Genomic DNA, 18,024 nt, shown 5'->3' with positions numbered 1-18,024 from the left:
CCTTTCAGCTGGGGGGATGGGGGTGCCTGGTTGGAATTGGACAACTACTCAGCTTCTCTGGCCTCTGAGGGTGCACTCAGAGAACCTCAGAAGGGATAAGGGACAAAGGCATTGTGGGGCACAGGCTGTCACCTGGTGAGAACAGCTCTTCTCTGGCCCTACCTACTTCCATCTGGATGCCTGTCTGTGCCCATTGGACCCCAGAGCCCCTGCATGTGGACTCTCTGTGCTGGTCTGTGAGTATGCGTCTGACTCTGGTATAGACACCCACCAGCATATGAACAGCCAGTCTTACCCATAGGTGGCGTAAGCAGCTGCCTGTGCTCAGGACTTCACCCACCTCCCCCTCAGCATGAATTTGCCTGTTGTCTCAGACAATGGTTCTACAATTTGAACACTTGTCAGAATCCCCTGGAAGGCTTCTGAAAACACAGATTGCTGTGCCCCAGGCCCAGAGTTTCTGATTCAGTAGGTCTGCATTACTAAAAGCTCCCAGGTGCTATTGAAGCTGCTGGTTCATGAACCGCACAAGGATAGAATCCCCGTTGGAGGCAGAAGATGGGGAGGGAATATATACAAGCTGCTAGGGCCTGTCTCAGGTCCTGGGCTCATCTGGCCCAGGTGGTCTTCCTGTCTCATGCCGGGCCTGGAGATGGAGGCCTGGCCCCTGTGGCCTTGCCCCCACCCCAGCATCAGCTCTCTTTTCCCACAGACCCTCATTGAGCTCCTATTTAGGGCACACTCTAGGCTGAGCGCTGAGAGGCCACAAGGATCCTTTCCTGTCCCCAAGTGGGCCTGAGCTGTGAGATACACAGGGCTAGATTGGGGGGGATCTGAGATTACCCTTAACCCCTGCTCCAAGGACTCCTTGGAGGGAGAGGCTGCTGCTCTCCTGAGCCAGAACCCCAGGACAGACAGACAGACAGACAGACAGGGCTTGGGAGGCAGCCACAGGTCTGGACTGCCTGGGGCCTGACCTGGATGGGTCAGCCCAAGCCATGAGTGCCCCCCTGGGGTTTCTGCAGGCCAGGCTAGTCTGCAGCAGCTCCAAGCCTCTGCCTGGAACACGCTGAAAATCCATCAATCACCCAACCCCTCTCTAGAGGATTGGGGCTGGGGGGCTTAGAGCCCAGTGTAGCCAGGCCACCGGTGACCTAAGCTTATGGCCAGGGGTTCTCACGCTGCTGAGGGGAAAGGAGCTTGTGAACACTGGGAGAGGTCTGACCTGATGCTGGTGGCTCTGGAGGAAGATGCTGTCTGAGCCCTCTCCCATGCTCCCATCATCGCCCCCTGTGGCCTGGGGAGGCTTTGCAGGCCTGGCTAGGGACAGGCCACTGATGATCCCTGAAGACTGGAGGACTTGACTAAAGCTCTGAGAGATCATCAAGGGCTGCCCACCCAGTACCTGGGAGCCCAGAGACCTGGAATCCAGGGTAGTGGGAGAGATCTCCCTTCCTGTCCTGGGTACAGTCTGTCACTGTTCCACCCTGTGCCTTCATAGTTTTATTGCCCAGCTTCCTAATTTGAAATATAGCCCTTTTCCCCCACCAGTGTGAATCCAGGTTCAGACATCATAAGGACTGTTCTCTTTCCGTTTCTCAACTACTTCCTCTGAGATTGCTTTATTCTCTAGGAGACTATAGCAGTCTGTATTTTCTAAGATGGTTGCAATGATAGCTTCCATTGCAAAATAATTGATTCCAGAGAGGAAGGGAGAAGAAGAAAGAGAGAGATACATCAATGATGAGAGAGAATCATTGATTGGCTGCCTCTTGCATGCCCCAAACTGGGGATTGAGCCCACAACCCAGGCACATGACCTGACCGGGAATCAAACTGTGACCTCTTAGTTCATAGGTCAACGCTCAACCACTGAGCAACGCCAGCTGGGCTTTTTGCACATATTCTTGTACAATATGACTGCACTATTCCACCTATCAAGAGGTAGAATCTAGGTAGCATTTTAGATCTTGCTCCCTGACATATGTCATCAATTTGGCTCTATAAACTCTTAAAACAATTTCTTAAAAGAGGCAGCATCTAATTTCCCTTGAATCTGAGCTGGTCTATAACTTGCTTGTACAAGAATGAGGTGGATCTCTAAGGTGAGGTCAGAAGAGGTCATGAGGCTTCCACTTGACTCTCTGGGGACATTTGCCCTGGGGAAAGCCAACTGGCATGTAAGAAGTCTAGCTACCCTGAGACCACATACTGGGGAGGACTGCTGCAGGTGTTCTGGTTAGTGGCCTCCAGCTGGGCCCAGCCTTTCAGCCCTTACCACCAAGACACTAAACATGTGAGTGTCACTATCTTGGACCCTCCAGACCAGACTAGCTCATCTACCAGATAAGTGCCATTGAGCGGCCTCAATCAATGGCACAAAAAGCAGAATTGCCCAGTCAAGCCCTACATGAAATCCTGACCTACAGAATTCATAGGGTATAATAAAATGTTTGTCATATAAGCCACTAAAATCTGTGGTAGTTTTTACAGAGCAACCGTAACTGGAACAGAGGCTGTTTCCATGTAGTATTTCCAGAAGCTCTAAGCTCCCTCCCAGCACATCTTAAATCTCCAGTGGAAAGAGAGTCTCATTCTTATTTGTTCCTGGGAATGTCTCTCTCCTGACCCAGTCACTGTAACTATGGGTATGGAAAGCTCTGATTAGCTCAGTTCTGAAGCCGGGGTAGATAACCATACAGGGCTCACTTGGACTGATTATTCCCAAAGGAAAATTGTGGTGCAGTCACCAGAAGTAGGAATAATGGATGCTGAGAAGTAAAAAATGGCATGTAACTACTAAAAATTCAACCACAGCCCGGCTGGGATGGCTCAGTGGTTGAACGTCACAGTTCAATTACCCAGGTTGTGGGCTCGATCCCCAGTGTGGGGTGTGCAGGAGGCAGCCTATCAATGATTCTGTCTCACCATTGATGTTTCTATGTCTCTCTCCCTCTCCCTTCCTCTCTCTCTAAAAACCAATAAACATTTTTTAAAAAGGGTGACCTCACTGTCCCTATGGTGTATTCACCACTGTCACAACCTTATGTTCATACACAGTGTCTCTACTATTCACCACCCCCAGAGGCCTCAGTGTTTTCACCACTGACTATGGGATCCCTCTATGTCACTATGATGTTCACCAAGCTTGCCATGGTGTGCTCATAGTCACCATACTTTATAGCTTGCTCACACCCAGTGACATGTTAGTGTTTATTGCACAAACCAATGAGTTCACATTCTATATATGGACATCATAGTGTCCCCATGATGCCCCCTATATTTCTCAGAAGCATCCACATTCATGATTTTGTATAGGATTAAGGGTATACACTTATCAGGGCGTCATCTCAAGAGTGTTCACACTTTCCTCCCCTGACTAGTCACACTCATATGACATGTTTGCCCCAGTTGTTCATCAAACTCATCCCCACGAATTTACCAAACTTGTTTCTCATATTTCGAGGCCTCTTTTCATGACTCCCTGAGAGGCCCCAGGTGGTTCTGGGTGTGGTATGGCTTCAAGATGATGGCAGCCAGAAGAACTTGCAGCATTGACAAGGGCAGCCTTGCTCAGGGAATGGGGCAACGCAGATGGCGAGTAGATGTCCTCTCTGGTTGAAAGTTTCTGGACATGCAGCTGTTTTATGGGCTAAGAGTGTGAGGAGCCTCCCTCTTTCCAAGCAGAATCTTTCACCCACACAGCACTTGAGCCATAATGGATTTAGTATTCCAGATGGCCAGGGTGAGCATGCAGGGAAGGAGAAATGGAGGTTAGAATGGTCTTAGTGAGCAGGCTTAGCAGGCAAATGGACATAGGGAGACACATATGTGGGCCACAGAGACTGTTCTTAGTGGGTTGGCCTTTTGTTCCAGAAGCAAAGCAATGTTCAGAGTGTCTGGATCAGGGCATTCCTCCTCCCCCCGAGGAGAACATAACTGTGAGGACAGGATGTTGGGCAGTGACAAGGAAGGCAAAGAAAGGGAAGAAAAAAATTGAATCTCACCTCACCCTAGTGAACAATTGAAGTATAATTTTCACACTGTAAAAGTCACCCTATTGAGTGTACAGTTCTAAGATTTTGGACAAATGTCAACAATCATATAACTACCATACAATCAAGATATAAAATATTTCATCACCTCAGTAGTTCCCTTTGTAGTCAACCCTATCCCTCTATTCCTAGTTTCTGACAACCACTGATCAGTTTTCTTTCCCTGTAGTTTGCCTTTTTGAGAATGCCATATTAATGGAATCCTTTTATATGAGCCTTTTAATTCTGCCTTTTCCACTTAAAGTACTCATCCATGTTGTTGAATGTGTTCATGGCTCATTCATTTTTTTATTACTGAGTGGTACTCCATTGGATGGCTATACCACAGTTTATCCATGCACCAGTTGAAGGACACGTGGGTTGCCTCCAGTTTGCTTTTTTAATATATTTTTATTGACTCCAGAGAGGAAGGGAGAGGGAGAAACAGAAACATCAATGATGAGAGAGAACCATCATTTGGCTGCCTCCTGCATGCCTGCCACATGTGCCCTGACCGGGAATCGAACCGTGACCTCCTGGTTCATAGGTCGACACTCAACCAGTGAGCCACACTGGCCAGGCTTCCCTCCAGTTTTTAACAATTACAATTTAGCTCTAAAGATTTGTGTAAACATGTTTTTTATTTATTTTGGGTAGATAACTCATAATAGGGTTGCTGGGATATGTGTTAACTTTATAAGAAACTGCCAAACTGTTTCCAGAGTGATTGTGCCATTTCTATTCCTACCAGCAGTGTATGAGGGTGCCAGTCGCTCAGCATTCTCATCAATACTTGACATTGTCAACAGTTTGTTTGATTGTTTGTTTGTTTTTAGCTCTTCTAATGGATGTGTAATGTGATCTCGGTGTGGTTTTATTTAGCATTTTTATACTGACCTATGATGCTGAGCATCTTTCTATATTCTTATTTGCCATGCAGCTCTCTTCTTTGGTGAAATGTCTGTTCAAATATTTTGCCTATTTTGTAAGCAAGTTGTTTTCTTATTATTAAGCTTTATATAGTCTGGATATAACTTTGTATAGTTTGGATACAAGTTCTTTATCAGATATATGTTTTGAAAATATTTTTTCCCAATTTGTAACTTGGTTCTCATTTTCTTAAGAGTATCTTGTGAAGAGCAGTTTTTTATTTTGATGAAGTTCAATGTTACTTTTTTTTTTTTTTTTTTTTTACTTTATGGGTTGTGTTTTTGTGTTGGATCTAAGAAATTTTTGCCTAATCCATGATCACAAAGATTTTTCTCCTATGTTTTCTCCAGGATATTTTTAGTTTTAGTTTTACCGTCAGGTCTATAATACATCCTTAACTAGTTTTCTGCATATAGTGCAAAATGTGGGTCAGCCTTCACTTTTTTGTATGTGCAATTGTTCCAGCACTATTTGTTGAAAAAACTGTCCTTTTTTCCATTGACCAGCCCCCACTCCCCACCCCCGCTTTTTTTTTAAACATTGTGGCTATTTGAGGCATTGATGCCAGAAACCTAGAGTTTTCTCAATGCACAAGTCAGTAGCATAGCAGGAATGAATGCCTCTCTTACCTGTTCCACAGGACTGCTTATGCCCAAATAAGACACAGACTTCTCAGTGAACTATCTTTTTTAGCTTTTACTCACAGCCCCTCTGCTCTCCCCAGGACTCAGACTTGAGTCTGCTGAGAACTGCAGCAGAAGATTGCTATGACTGTCAAGACAATCCTGGGTCCAGAACTGCCCCTCCAATGACTCTCTACACTCAACTAATCAGCCTCCATCAAACAGAGGGAGATGCCCCGAGAACACATCAGCTGCCTTTACCTTTCTGGCTGCTTTCACTTGTTAAAGTTGCTGTGAATTTTCTCTTTAGCCTGATCCTAACCAGTGAGGGATAAGGACACTGTGTGAGGTGCAGGAGACTTCTGCCAAGACCTGGCTTTTGGGGAAGCTTAGGAATTTGATTCAGGCTCAAACCCAGGTTGGGTCTCCTAATTTCCAGTCCTCTGATATTTTCATCTTCTCACAGTGGCCTGTCATACAGGATGGTGGAGAGAGTTGGTGGCTTTCCAGGACGCCAGGGAGATGAGGGGGCTCCTTAACTGGTTATGCAGGTCAGGGGACAAAATGATAACTCAGGCATTTCTGAGAAAAAACAAGGATTGATATAAATATAGTCAAGTCAGGAGCTGGGCTGGGCAACCCCTGGACAGGCCCCTCTCTCACAGGCAGCCTGGTATTTCTCCGGTGGTGTGCCTACTTCACTCTACCTGGTAGTTCCCCTTGCCTCTTGCTCCTGGCAGAGCTATCCTAGCAGGAATCATCCTGATTGGCTCAGCTAGTTCCCACCCCTACCCCTATTGGGTGGAGCCTTTCCCGTGAAGCCCTTCACCAGTCACCAGCCAGCCTACAGATGGACTGTTTAGGTCAGATGCTCAGCTGAAGCCAATCAGTGGCCACTCTTGACCAATTACTATGATGGTACTGCTTCCCCAGCTAGGAAGCTGTGAGGGGGGGGGGGGGGGCACTTACAGCTAGAAGGGGACCTGAGGTGTGGTGGTACCATGAGGGTTGCCAACATGATATGAGGGTTTATCCTCATACCTGAACATGCACACACACCCTCTGAGCACTGTGGCCTGCCCTTACATCCTCCCTCTGAACTGCCCAGCCCCAGCCTCACCATTTCCCAGGTGGTTCCTGCCTGAGTTGAAGAGCTCTATCTTCCCTCACTTGAGCTGCTGAAGGGCGAGGACAGTGTACCTGGCTCCACATCATAAATTCATAGATCTCACAGGTGGGAAATAAGCTTTTCTAAGGCCATTCATAGAGGGAGGAGCAGAGCCAAGGCAGAGCCCAGGTCTTCTGTTCCACGTGTAGGCTCCTCTCTGTACCCCAGGAGACTCCCTGGCATCTCATTGGGGTGAAGATAGGGGATTGCAGTCCAGTTTCTGGGTCTGGTAAGGCTTTTGGCTCTGCCCTGAGACACTGAGACATCTTCCCTTGAGGATGCAGGCCCAGACCTGACATCCGGGCAGCTCTGAGTCAGTTCTGTGGTGAAGCTCTTGCTCTGTTGGAGTGAGTCTCCAGGGTATGCTCAGAGCAGACCCATAGACAGCATGACCCCAGGTTCCCAGATGCTGGATTTCCCACCAGGGGCCACATGATTCATGAATGCTGGAGTGGAGGGGCCAGTGGGTGGGCAGGCATGGCCCAGCTGCTCCAGCTTAATGAGGGATTGAAGCAGCCTGAAGTGTACGTGACGGGAACCCCGGGGACAGCGCTTGCAACTGTGGTGTGTCTGTGGGCATCGTTCTGTGCGCAGTGCGAGCAGCTGCGTGGAGTGAGCAAGCCTGATGGGGTGTGCTGTGATGTATTATGCCCACACTCAGCCCTGACCCCCAAGTGCAGTGTAACTTCAGGCATTTCACTTGCCCGCTCTGGACCTCCATTTCTTCCACAGCGAAATGAGGGGATGAGAGGGGCTCTAAAGCGCCTTCCTCTTCCACCGCTCCTTGCACCTTCCTCCAGACCCTTGTCCGTTTTCAGCAGAGCAGTTTTCCCAGCTTCTGCAACCCCCTCCCTGCCGATTCCCAGCCACCAGGGGCCTTACCTTCTACCCCAGTTCTTACTGAAACCTCTCTCTTACAGAAACAGCTCTCTCTTGCCTTGTACATGCGCATGATGTGCTCATGTGTATTTGTTTGTGACTACAAGTGTGTCTGCACCTTAGTGTGTTTGTGAGGAGCAGTAGGAAACGGGGTGATGGCAGGGCCCCCATGAGGAGAAGGAGTCCATTTGCTTGTGTCTCTCTGTCTCTTTTTCCAAACACACAGAGATACATTCCCAAGGGCACGTGTCCACACACCAGCTTTGTGCACATTCTCACAATAAGTATTTGCAGCAAGACTCAGCCAAGTACCACCTCCTCCAGGAACCCTTCCTTGTAGCCCTGGGCTGAGCTAACTGTCCCTCTTCTGTCCCCTACAAGCCTTGTGCCCTGTGCACTCCTTCGAAAGAGCATTTATTCTACTGACATGGTCCGTTGTCCCACCTGCCCTGTCACTACAGTGAAACCCCTAGAGGGCAGGGACCATGTGTCACTCTCTCAGCATCCCAGCACCCGGACCATTCAGAACCTGTGTGTGGACTGGGCTGGCCTCGCCTTGTGTTCTCCCAGTAAGATATTCCTTCTTCAGTGGCCCCACCCCCCTATGCCCACCACCCCTATACCCAGTATTAGGACAAACTAAACCTAATACACCCATGGGGCTTTCTCCTTGGAGTCACCACACCAAGACTTTCCTCTGACCCAGGAGGGGTTTGCTCTGACCCTGAAGATGGAGGCAGCCTAGGATACAGGGCGTGGGCCCCTGGCTAATCCTGAAGCCTGGGGGGTGGGAAGGCCACCACAGCGAGCCTTTCTCTTCTTTTCTGAACTTTCTGGCCCTGGCGCGAACCTTGCTGGCGCCCATGGGCTTTTAATATTTTCCATTCCTGGCTGTTATACAACATTTCACCTCAAATATGCATCCTCCCCCTCACCAAAGGTCACGCGTTTCCAGTGAGAGGAACCAGGTGCTGGGTGACTGGGGGTGACCCACCGTGTTCTGGGTTTGGAAGAGCCCAGCCTGGTGCTTCAGGGGGAAAAAGGGGTGACAGAAGTGTCTTCACAGCTGGAGGAGACTAGCTCCCTGGCTGGCCATGTGAAGCCTGGACCCATGGCCAGCATGGGGCCGCCTGCTCATACCATCTCTGACTCCAGCCCCACACCTTCCACTTATCCTCTGACCATGGCCAAGTGGCTTTACCTCTCTGAGCCCCAATGCCCCTGCCTGTACATGGGGATAACGGCATTGCCTGTCTTTCAAGGTCCTTGTGAGGTTCAAATGCTGTACTTTTGGATCACCTGGGGAGCTTTGAAACTCACCCCACAGAGTGGGGAGTGGAGCCTTTAACATATCCCAGAAAAAATGGAGGTCAATGCATTGGTTAGTATGACCACCAATCCTTTTAACTGAAGCATTTAGTCCATTTACATTGATTAAAATACTGATACATACACACACATAACAAGTACATATTTATGTGTGTATGTATATATGTATGTATTTCTACCCTATTATTTTGTATTTTCCCCAAACTTTTCTAGATTTGTTTTTCTATTATTTTTTGCTTTCTCAATTATTTTTTTCTTATTAGATTTTTCTCCTTTGCTAGTTTGCAAATGGTGCATTTTTTGCTATTTTTAGTGGTTACACTAGAAATTTTAATATGCATATTTTATTTGTCTAAGTCTATATCTTTAATTTTTTTTTCTTAAATAAAACAAGGACCTTAGAGCTAATTCTAATCTGCCCTCTCCTAGCTTATATATTGGTTCCTTTATGTATTGGAATTTTACCTTGTGTTTTTAAAGCCTATAAAACATTGTTATTATTGATTATACAATATTTATTTCAATTTACTCATATATGTACCACTTTCTTTGCTTTACATTCCTTCTTGTCTTTCATTTCTTCCATCTGGGGTCACTTTCTTTCTGCCTAGTGGTGGCAAACACAGTTTTTGTTCATCTCATCATGTCATTATTTTTTCTTATTCTTAAAATAGCTTTTCACTGGTTTTAGAGTTCTTGGTTGACAGTCATTTTCTTTTGGCACATTGAAGATATAATTCCACTGACTTTCAGCTATTAAGAAATCGGCTATTTCAGTGTAATTGTCACTACTTTGAAAATAATCTGTCCTTAATATTTTTTATTTTTTTAGTTAATCCTCAACTGAGGATGTTTTTTCCATTGACTTTTAGAGAAGGGAAGGGAGGAAGGGAAGGGGAGAGATGGGGAGGAGGGAGAGAGAGAAACATTAATGTGAGAGAGACACATTGATTGATTGCCTCCCACATGTGCCCCGACTGGGGCCAGGGATGGAACCTACAAACCAGGTTCTGCAACTCCGGCAAGTGCCCTGCCCTTGACTGGGAATTGAACCTGCAACCCTTTGGTGTGCGGCCGGTGCTCTAACCACCGACCAGGGCCTGTCCTTAATACCTTCTCTGTCTTTGGTATCCTGCATTTTCACTATGATGTAGATTTTTAAACTTATTTTGGGGGAATTTATTGAAATTCTTGAATGTATGGATTTCTGGATGAGTTTCAGCCAGCAACTCAAATATTACTTCTGTCCCATGATTTCTTTCCTTCTGGACCCTCTAGTTATATATATCTTGGACCTTCTCACTTTGCCCTCCATGTCTTTTAATTACTCTCATATTTTCCATATTTTTATTTATCTTTATTTATATTTTAGAGAATTTATTCAGCTTTATCTTCCAGTTCTAATTTTATTGTGAAAGTATATATTCATTGTGTCTAATCTATCAAATACAACCATTGAATTTGTGTTTTTTTTTCCTCTTTTTTTTTTAAATTTCTTTATTGATTAAGGTATCACATATTTGTCCTCGTCCCCCCATTTCCATCCCACCCCCCTCCCCACACATGCCCCCACCCCCCTGTTGTCCTTAACCGCTGGTTGGGCTCATATGTCTGCACACAAGTCCTTTGGTTGATCTCTCCCTTTATCCCCACCCTTCCCTACCCTCCCCCCGAGGGCCGACAGTCTGATCCATGCCTCCTTGTTTCTGGGTCTGTTCTTGTTCATCAGTCTATGTTGTTCATTATTTCCCCTAGATGAGTGAGATCATGTGCTATTAGAAATACACTTATAAGAACCGAAAATGAGACAAGCAATAATGGTTATGGTGACAAGCAAATGAATCGGTCTATAGTGAGTTTCTTTCTGGGCCAACAGTTCTTTTGAGACCCAATTTCAATGTCCAACAGTTCCTTATGTATACATGTCAGCACTGACATTTCAGTTCTGGATGGTGGACAACTGGTGGTAATGCAGGTCCGACTCTGTCTGGTTTGGTCCTGGGCAATCTGCAGTGATGCACAGCTGCTAACTGCTAGTATGGGAAGGCCACATCAGCGTCTTCTGTCTCTGGACTGCTTCTCTTCTGTCTTCATGGCTGGAGTAGTCCTGTCGATTCTTCTCTTGCTAGAATCCACATGGTCTCGGAGTTGTTTTCTGAAAATATACAAACATATTCTCGACCAAAAGTTAATAAAGGAATATTTTCTATAAATTTGACTGGGGATCCTTTTTCAATTTTTGCCCAAATGATTTTCCTCTGGCTTGTTTTATCACCTTGTGTGTTTTTCATGGGTGTCTTGCTTTTAGCCTTACAATTAATTTTCTAAAGTATTAATTTTCTAGATGTAATTTACTTACAGGATATTTTTCCTTACATGATATTCCTCTACTATCCCCTCCTTTTTTGATTTAAATGTTAGGAGGCTTTTGAAAATTTTATAATGTAGTCTTGATGGCTTTTAAATTTTAATTTTTTGTACTATAATATTACTGTTTTAGGTTCATTACATGGTGCACAATTTTATCGTGAGATGAAGTACCAATAAAAATTTTAGTTGACACTTTAGGAACACCTTTTTGTCCAGTACAATTATTTTTTCTAGAATATTCACTTGTTTCAACTGGCCAATTTAAATTTGCCTGAAAACTTGACTACTATTTTACTGTCAAATTTATTACTCTAACAATAATCTTGTTTTACCCTGTAAATATTGGTGGAAGGGATTATTTGCCTTCTTGAGTAGGTCCTGAGCATTCCTGGTGGTAGGCTGGATTTAGATATCATAAACCCACTTCCCCACAACATGGGTACAAGACAACTCAAACAATTCTTGTTGGAGTGAGAGGGCAGCTGCTGTCGGCCAAGTCTCTGTCAGTCACCTGGGTCCTGATCTGAGCTGGGCATGGGAAGCACGAAGCAGCCATGGGGGCAGGAGACCTCCCTCAGAAGGGGCTAGGATTCAGGCCCCTGCAATGTTGGGGGGGTGAGGGTCTGTGCCCCACCTCTGTTGATCCCCAAATTCTCTCCTGATGGCCCCTCTGCGACTGTGCCCGTCTTAGGTTGTTCCTTCCTTGAGGAATCTTACCCGTCTCTGGCTAACCAGCCATCCTCCGGGGCCAAGCAGGGTGACGTGAGGTTCAGTTTTGTCTCCTTGGTAGCCTATGCCCCTGTGGCCTCCATGCCCAGCTCCTGTCTTGGGATCCCCTCGCCTGCTGGCGGGGCCCCAGCACTGATCACATATCTTTTGGAACCCGGGTTTCTTCTCCAGGGGGGGCTCAGTTCGCCCTACTGGGTGAGAGACAGATCCATGGCACCAGCCATAACGAGACTTCAACCTCGACATGAACAGAGAGCTCATGCAACAGCTGTGAGCAATTGAATTGTGTCAAGAGGGTCTCTCTTGGCCTAAAGGGTAAGAGGGACCAATATAGAGTGCTCAGGTGCACAACCATTGAATTTGGATATTTAGTTATGATACTTTCACTTTCAAGAGGGACATGGGACTTCTTTCTTGTTCAAATACACTTGATTCTTCTTCAGAGTCTCTTGTTCCCTGCTCAAATTTTCAAGCTTCTCTTTTGTAAGCATTTTATTTTATTTTATTTATTAACATATTTTTATTGATTTAAGAGAGAGGAAGGGAGAGGGAGATAGAGACATCAATGATGAGAGAGAATCATTGATTGGCTGTCTCCTGCACGCCCCACATTGGGGATGGAGCCCACAACTCTGGCAAGTGCCCTGACCAAGAATTGAACCATGACCTCCTGATTCATAGGTCAATGCTCAACCACTGAGCCATGCAGGCTGGGCTGTAAGCATTTTAAATAGTTATTTTATATTATCCATATGATAATTTCAACATCTAGAGTCTCTGCTGATTTGTTTCCACAGTGTGTTGTTTCCCTGGATGTTTTGTGATTTTCAACTAGGACCTACTCATTTCTTCATAACTTCTGTGGGGATTCTTGAGGCTTAGGGTAAAGGTGAGTTTTTCCAGGAGGGTTTGTATTTGAGTTGCCAGATACTTCCAGCATTACCAGACTGGGCACTCTTTAAATTAATGCTTGACTTAAATATTTTAGACCACCTATGTAATATGAATTTGGGCTTCAGATCCACATGTAAGGCTTCTTATAATCTATTTGCAGGGGATATCTTATTTTCTTCTGAGAATAGGGAAATTAAGGCAGAGGTTTTTCTTTTCAGTCTGTTGGGAGGTAGTAGTGCTTCTATCTAGTTCATTCATTCACTAAAGTCCCAATGTTGCCCTGGCCAGTTTGACTCAGTGGATCGAGCGTCGGCCTGCAGACTGAAGGATACCAGTTTCGATTCCGGCCAAGGGCACATGCCCGGGTTGCGGGCTCGATCTTCAGTAGGGGGCGTGCAGGAGGCAGCCAATCAGTGATTCTCTCTTATCATTGATGTTTCCATCTCTCCTTCTTCCTTCCTCTCTGAAATCAATAAAGAAATATATATATCTATATCTATATCTATATCTATATCTATATCTATATCTATATCTATATCTATATCTATATCTATATCTATATCTGTATCTATATCTATATCTATATATATATATTTAAAAAGTTCCAGTCTTATGTGGGGAAGGATTTATTAGCCTTTCCACCTTAGAGGGGCCCTGAGTTTCTCTCAGTAGAGTGCTAGAACTGGCTGTTAGCAGCTCAGAAGGACCAAATAGCCAGGAATTTTGCATGCCAATTCCTAATACAGTTAATACCTTAAAATTGGCCATGGTGGAGTATTTACATCATGGAAATCGGCAAACACTAAAAACAGGGTGCTTTGCTTTGCTGGAGAGCCAATTATTAGCACACCACTGGTTTCTCTCAAATAATCCCACCCCTACAGGACCATAAATTTTCAAGTTCAAGTTTACTGGGTTAAAAAATAATAATAAAGTTTCAGATGTGCAAGATAAAAAAGTTCTGGGTATCTTCTATGCAATACTGTGCTTGTAGTTAACAATATTGTACTGCACAGTTAACAATTTGTTGAGGGTACATCTCATGTTATATGTTTTTTAGTAAATAAATACATAAAATAAAAACGTGCTCAAGACAAAATCAGTTTCATGGATTCACTTACCTCTCTGGGTTCTTCAGTGGTTTGGCCTGAATATTCCTCACTTTCTTGCCAGCTCATCAGTGTATTTTTTGAGAGATTTCTTTTATCCAGAACTGTTTTCAGAAGGAAGCTTAATTCAGGGTACCTAGTCCACCTTATTACCAGAAAACAAAATGTTCTCAGTTTCTTAACATAGAAATCGAGAGAGTTGGACTAGATAAGTAGTTCTTACCACTTTGGGGACACATATCTTTTAAGAATCTGATAAAAATTATATTTTGGAGGCCTTGGCCAGGTGGCTCAGTTGGCTGGAGCCTCATCCCAATGCCCTGGGGTTGTGGCACATGCAGGAGTCACCCAGGGAATGCATGGGCGAAACAACAAATCACTGTTTCTTTTCCTCCCTCTCCCTAAAATCAACAAATAAAATTTTTATTACTTTTATTTTTTAATGAGATATTTTATTATTTTGGGGGTTTTAAAAATATATTTTATTGATTTTTTACAGAGAGGAAGGGAGAGGGATAGAGAGTTAGAAACATCAATGAGAGAGAAACATCCATCAGCTGCCTCCTGCACACCTCCTACTGGGGATGTACCCACAACCAAGGTACATGCCCTTGACCGGAATCGAACCCGGGGCCCCTCTGTCCACAGGCCGACGCTCTATCCACTGAGCCAAACCAGTCAGGGCTATTATTATTATTTTTAATACTCACCTGAGGATATTTTTCCGTTGATTTTTAGAGAGAGAGGAAAAGACAGAGAGAAATATCGACATGAGAGAAACGCATTGATTGGTTGCCTCCTGCATGAGCCCTGACCAGGTCCCGGGCCAGAGAGGAGCCTGCAACCGAGGTATTGACCTTGACCGGAATCGAACCCGGGACCCTGCGGTCTGCAGGCCGACACTCTATCCACTGAGCCAAACCGGCTAGGGCAACAAATACAATTTTAAACAAATTAAAATCCTGGAGATCCTCTCCCCAAGAAAACACACAAACACACAGAGGAAAATGTATGTTTTTGCTACCTTGAACCATGTGGGAGTTTAAGAACCCCCAGTGACAGGAATGTTCTCTGAGGTTCTTGCCAGATCTAACTTTTGATGCCTCAGCATGTTCCGCAAGTCTCTCTCCCCTTGAGTGGGTATGAGAAGTGCAGACCTTTCAGTTTCTCAAATGAAGTTTTCAGGATCTTCAGGACCCCTTGGGGAAGGAAAAACTGAGAATTGTCGACTAAAACCTGCACAGAGCTAAAGCACAGGCAATAGTCCTTCAACCAGCGCTCTCCACATTTATTCACTCAATAAGTATTTATTGGGCTCTGTTGTAGCTATCTACTGTTACATAACATATCATACCAAAACTTAGTGGCTTATATAATAATGACAAATTTATTTTTGTCCCTCACAGTTGTAGGGAGTAACTGGGCTCAGCTAGGTAATTCTTGCTCAAGGTCTCTCATATGGTTGCAGTCAGATGGCAGCTGAGGCTGGAAGCATCTCAAAGCCTTCCTGCGTGCATGTCTGGCAGTCGATGCTGGCTGTAGGCTAGGTTTTCAGTGGGGCTTTTGGCTGAAACACCTACATGTGGCCTCCCTATGTTGCCTGGGCATCCTCACAGTGTGGCATCTGGGTTCTGAAAGGGAGCATCCCAAAAGAGAGAAGGCCAGGAGGAAGCCAAATTACCTTTTATGACTTAGCATCATTTCTGCCACATCCTGTTAACTACATCCAAGTCATTAGACCAGCCCGAATTTAAAGGGAGCTCCTATTAAACTCTCACGATGGAAGGACATGTTTTTACAGACAAGCTTTAAAGCCACCGCATACTCCTTCTGAGTGCCAAGCACTGAACAAGGCACTTGGGACAGAGCGGTGAGTCATACAAACCCTACCCTTATGGTACTTATGGTCTAGTGGTGGAGATAAACACCATTAAAACACAATTACAAATATGTACCCAATTGTAAACTTTGATAGTGCTGTGAAAGATAAGGAAAGGGAGCCATAAGAAATTATATTATACATTTTTATGATCTGACCAGGGACAAAAGGAAGAATTCTCTCTCTCTAAAAAAAAAAAAAAAAAAAGACATCTGGGTTGAGAGCTAAAGCATTAGTGGATGCTAACTCTTCAAAGCAGGTTGAATAAGAGAGCATTCCAGTTAGAGGGGACAACAGACCATGGCCCTGGGGCAGGAGGAAGATAGCCTGAGAGGCAGCAAGTGTATCTGGAGGCACATAGCAGGTGTGAGACAAGGCTGCAGAGATGGGCCAAGGCCAGTCCCCAGACTTTGTAGGCCAGGTGAGGATATCATGGTTGGCTTAAAAGCTGTTGGAAGCTGTTTAAGGGACACTCACTGAAGAGATATGAACAGATCTGCATTCCAAAGATCACTTTGGCTGCTGTGTAGACGGCCCCTGCCAGGTGCTGAGTCAGGACTGGGAGGGCTGGGAGAGTCCTGTCTGCAGTACTTCCCCTCTCCATGAGACTCTCCCACACACATGTTCAAGCCAGCAGCAGCCTATGTCCTTTACCTCCACACTAGGCTCCTGAAATTTATTTTTTAAACATACTTTTATTGATTTCAGAGAGGGAGAGATAGAAACATCAATGATGAGAGAGAATCATTGATCAGCTGCCTCCTGCACGCCCCCTACTAGGGATCGAGCCTGCAACACTGGCATGTGCCCTTAACTGGAATCAAATAGGCTCCTGCAATTTATATCTGACCTTCTCAGTCCCTCTTCCCAGGTACAAGAAGTCCTGACATCTTATGTTACTCAATTAGTCATTCTTTTAATCTATCAGTCAGTGTAGTGGGTTGAATTGTGCCCCCTCCCCAAAATATATGTCTACATCCTAATCCCCAAAACTTGTGAATGTGACCTTATTTGGGGTAGGGGAGCAGGTCTTTATGGATGTAATTAAGTTAAGGATCTCAAGATGAGGAGATCATTCTGGATTATTTGGGTTATGACAAATGTCCTTATAAGGGTGAGGCTGCCCTAGCTGGTTTGGCTCAGTGGATAGAGCATTGGCCTGCAGACTGAAGGGGCTCGATTCCGGTCAAGGGCATATGCCTGGGTTCGGGGCTCAATCCCCAGTAGGGGTGTGCAGGAGGCAGCCGATTAATGATTCTCTCTCATCATTGATGTTTCTATCTCCTTCTCTCTTCCTCTCTGAAATCAATAAAAAATATATTTTTAAAAAATAAGGGTGAGGCAGAGGGAGATTTGACATGGACAGAAAAGGGAAAAGTGAGGTGACCATGGGGATGGAGATAAAAGTGATGTGGATACAAGCCAAGGAATGCCAACAGTTGCCAGAAGCTGGAAGTCAAGGAACAGATTGTCCCCTCGAGCACAGCTCTACTGACACCTTGGTTTCAGCCCAGTGATCTGACTTTGAACTGCTGGCCTCCAGACTGTGAGGGAGCACATTTCTGTCTGTGTTAAGCCCCCCAATTTGTGGTAATTTGTTACAGCAGCCATGGGAAATGAATACAGTTGGGCACTTATTCAGTTTTTCCTTTCTGACGAGCTTTACTGGCTTCTTCAGGGACCTCTAAGTGATGGAATACCCCAAGCTCAGTTCTCAGACCTCTTCTTTGTCTATGCTCTCTCCCTATGTGATCTCACCCATTCATTTGGCTTTAAAATGTCATTTATCACCCTAGCTGGTTTGGCTTAGTGGATAGAGCATCGGCTTGCAGACGGAAGGGTCCCAGGTTCGATTCCGGTCAGGGCACATGACCAGGTTGTGGGCTTGATCCCCAGTAGGAAGCGTGCAAGAGGCAGCCGATCAATGATTCTCTCTCATCACTGACGTTTCTCTCTCTCTCCCTCCCTTCCTCTCTGAATTCAATAAAAATATTTTTAAAATACCACTTATTTGCTAATACCTTCCAAATTTTGTCTCCCTCCAGACCCTTCTCATAGAGCCTAGCCATCATCACAGGTAG

General features: G+C 45.2%; 1 protein-coding gene across 3 annotated transcripts in view; it reads right to left on the bottom strand.

Moving 5' to 3' along the window:
• Positions 1–10,634: 10,634 nt before the first annotated feature.
• The window catches only part of PARP16 (poly(ADP-ribose) polymerase family member 16), a 47,921-nt gene continuing 40,531 nt past the window's right edge, over positions 10,635–18,024 (bottom strand). The window contains exons 8-9 of one of the 3 annotated variants that reach the window (XR_008556104.1): positions 14,077–14,209; positions 10,635–11,117 (exon numbers count right to left, since the gene is read on the bottom strand). Coding sequence is in view for 2 of the 3 variants with exons in the window: in XM_054716130.1 (XP_054572105.1) it covers positions 11,088–11,117 (30 nt within the window). In the remaining variant the exon portion in view is untranslated. Of the gene's footprint in view, positions 11,118–14,076; positions 14,210–15,432; positions 15,696–18,024 lie in introns of those variants that run through there. The other 2 variants (XM_054716130.1, XM_054716131.1) reach the window with 2 other exon arrangements.

Source organism: Eptesicus fuscus, chromosome 5 (assembly GCF_027574615.1).
Source record: "Eptesicus fuscus isolate TK198812 chromosome 5, DD_ASM_mEF_20220401, whole genome shotgun sequence".
NCBI lineage: Eukaryota > Metazoa > Chordata > Mammalia > Chiroptera > Vespertilionidae > Eptesicus > Eptesicus fuscus.
This window is presented reverse-complemented; position numbering and strand designations above follow the sequence as displayed.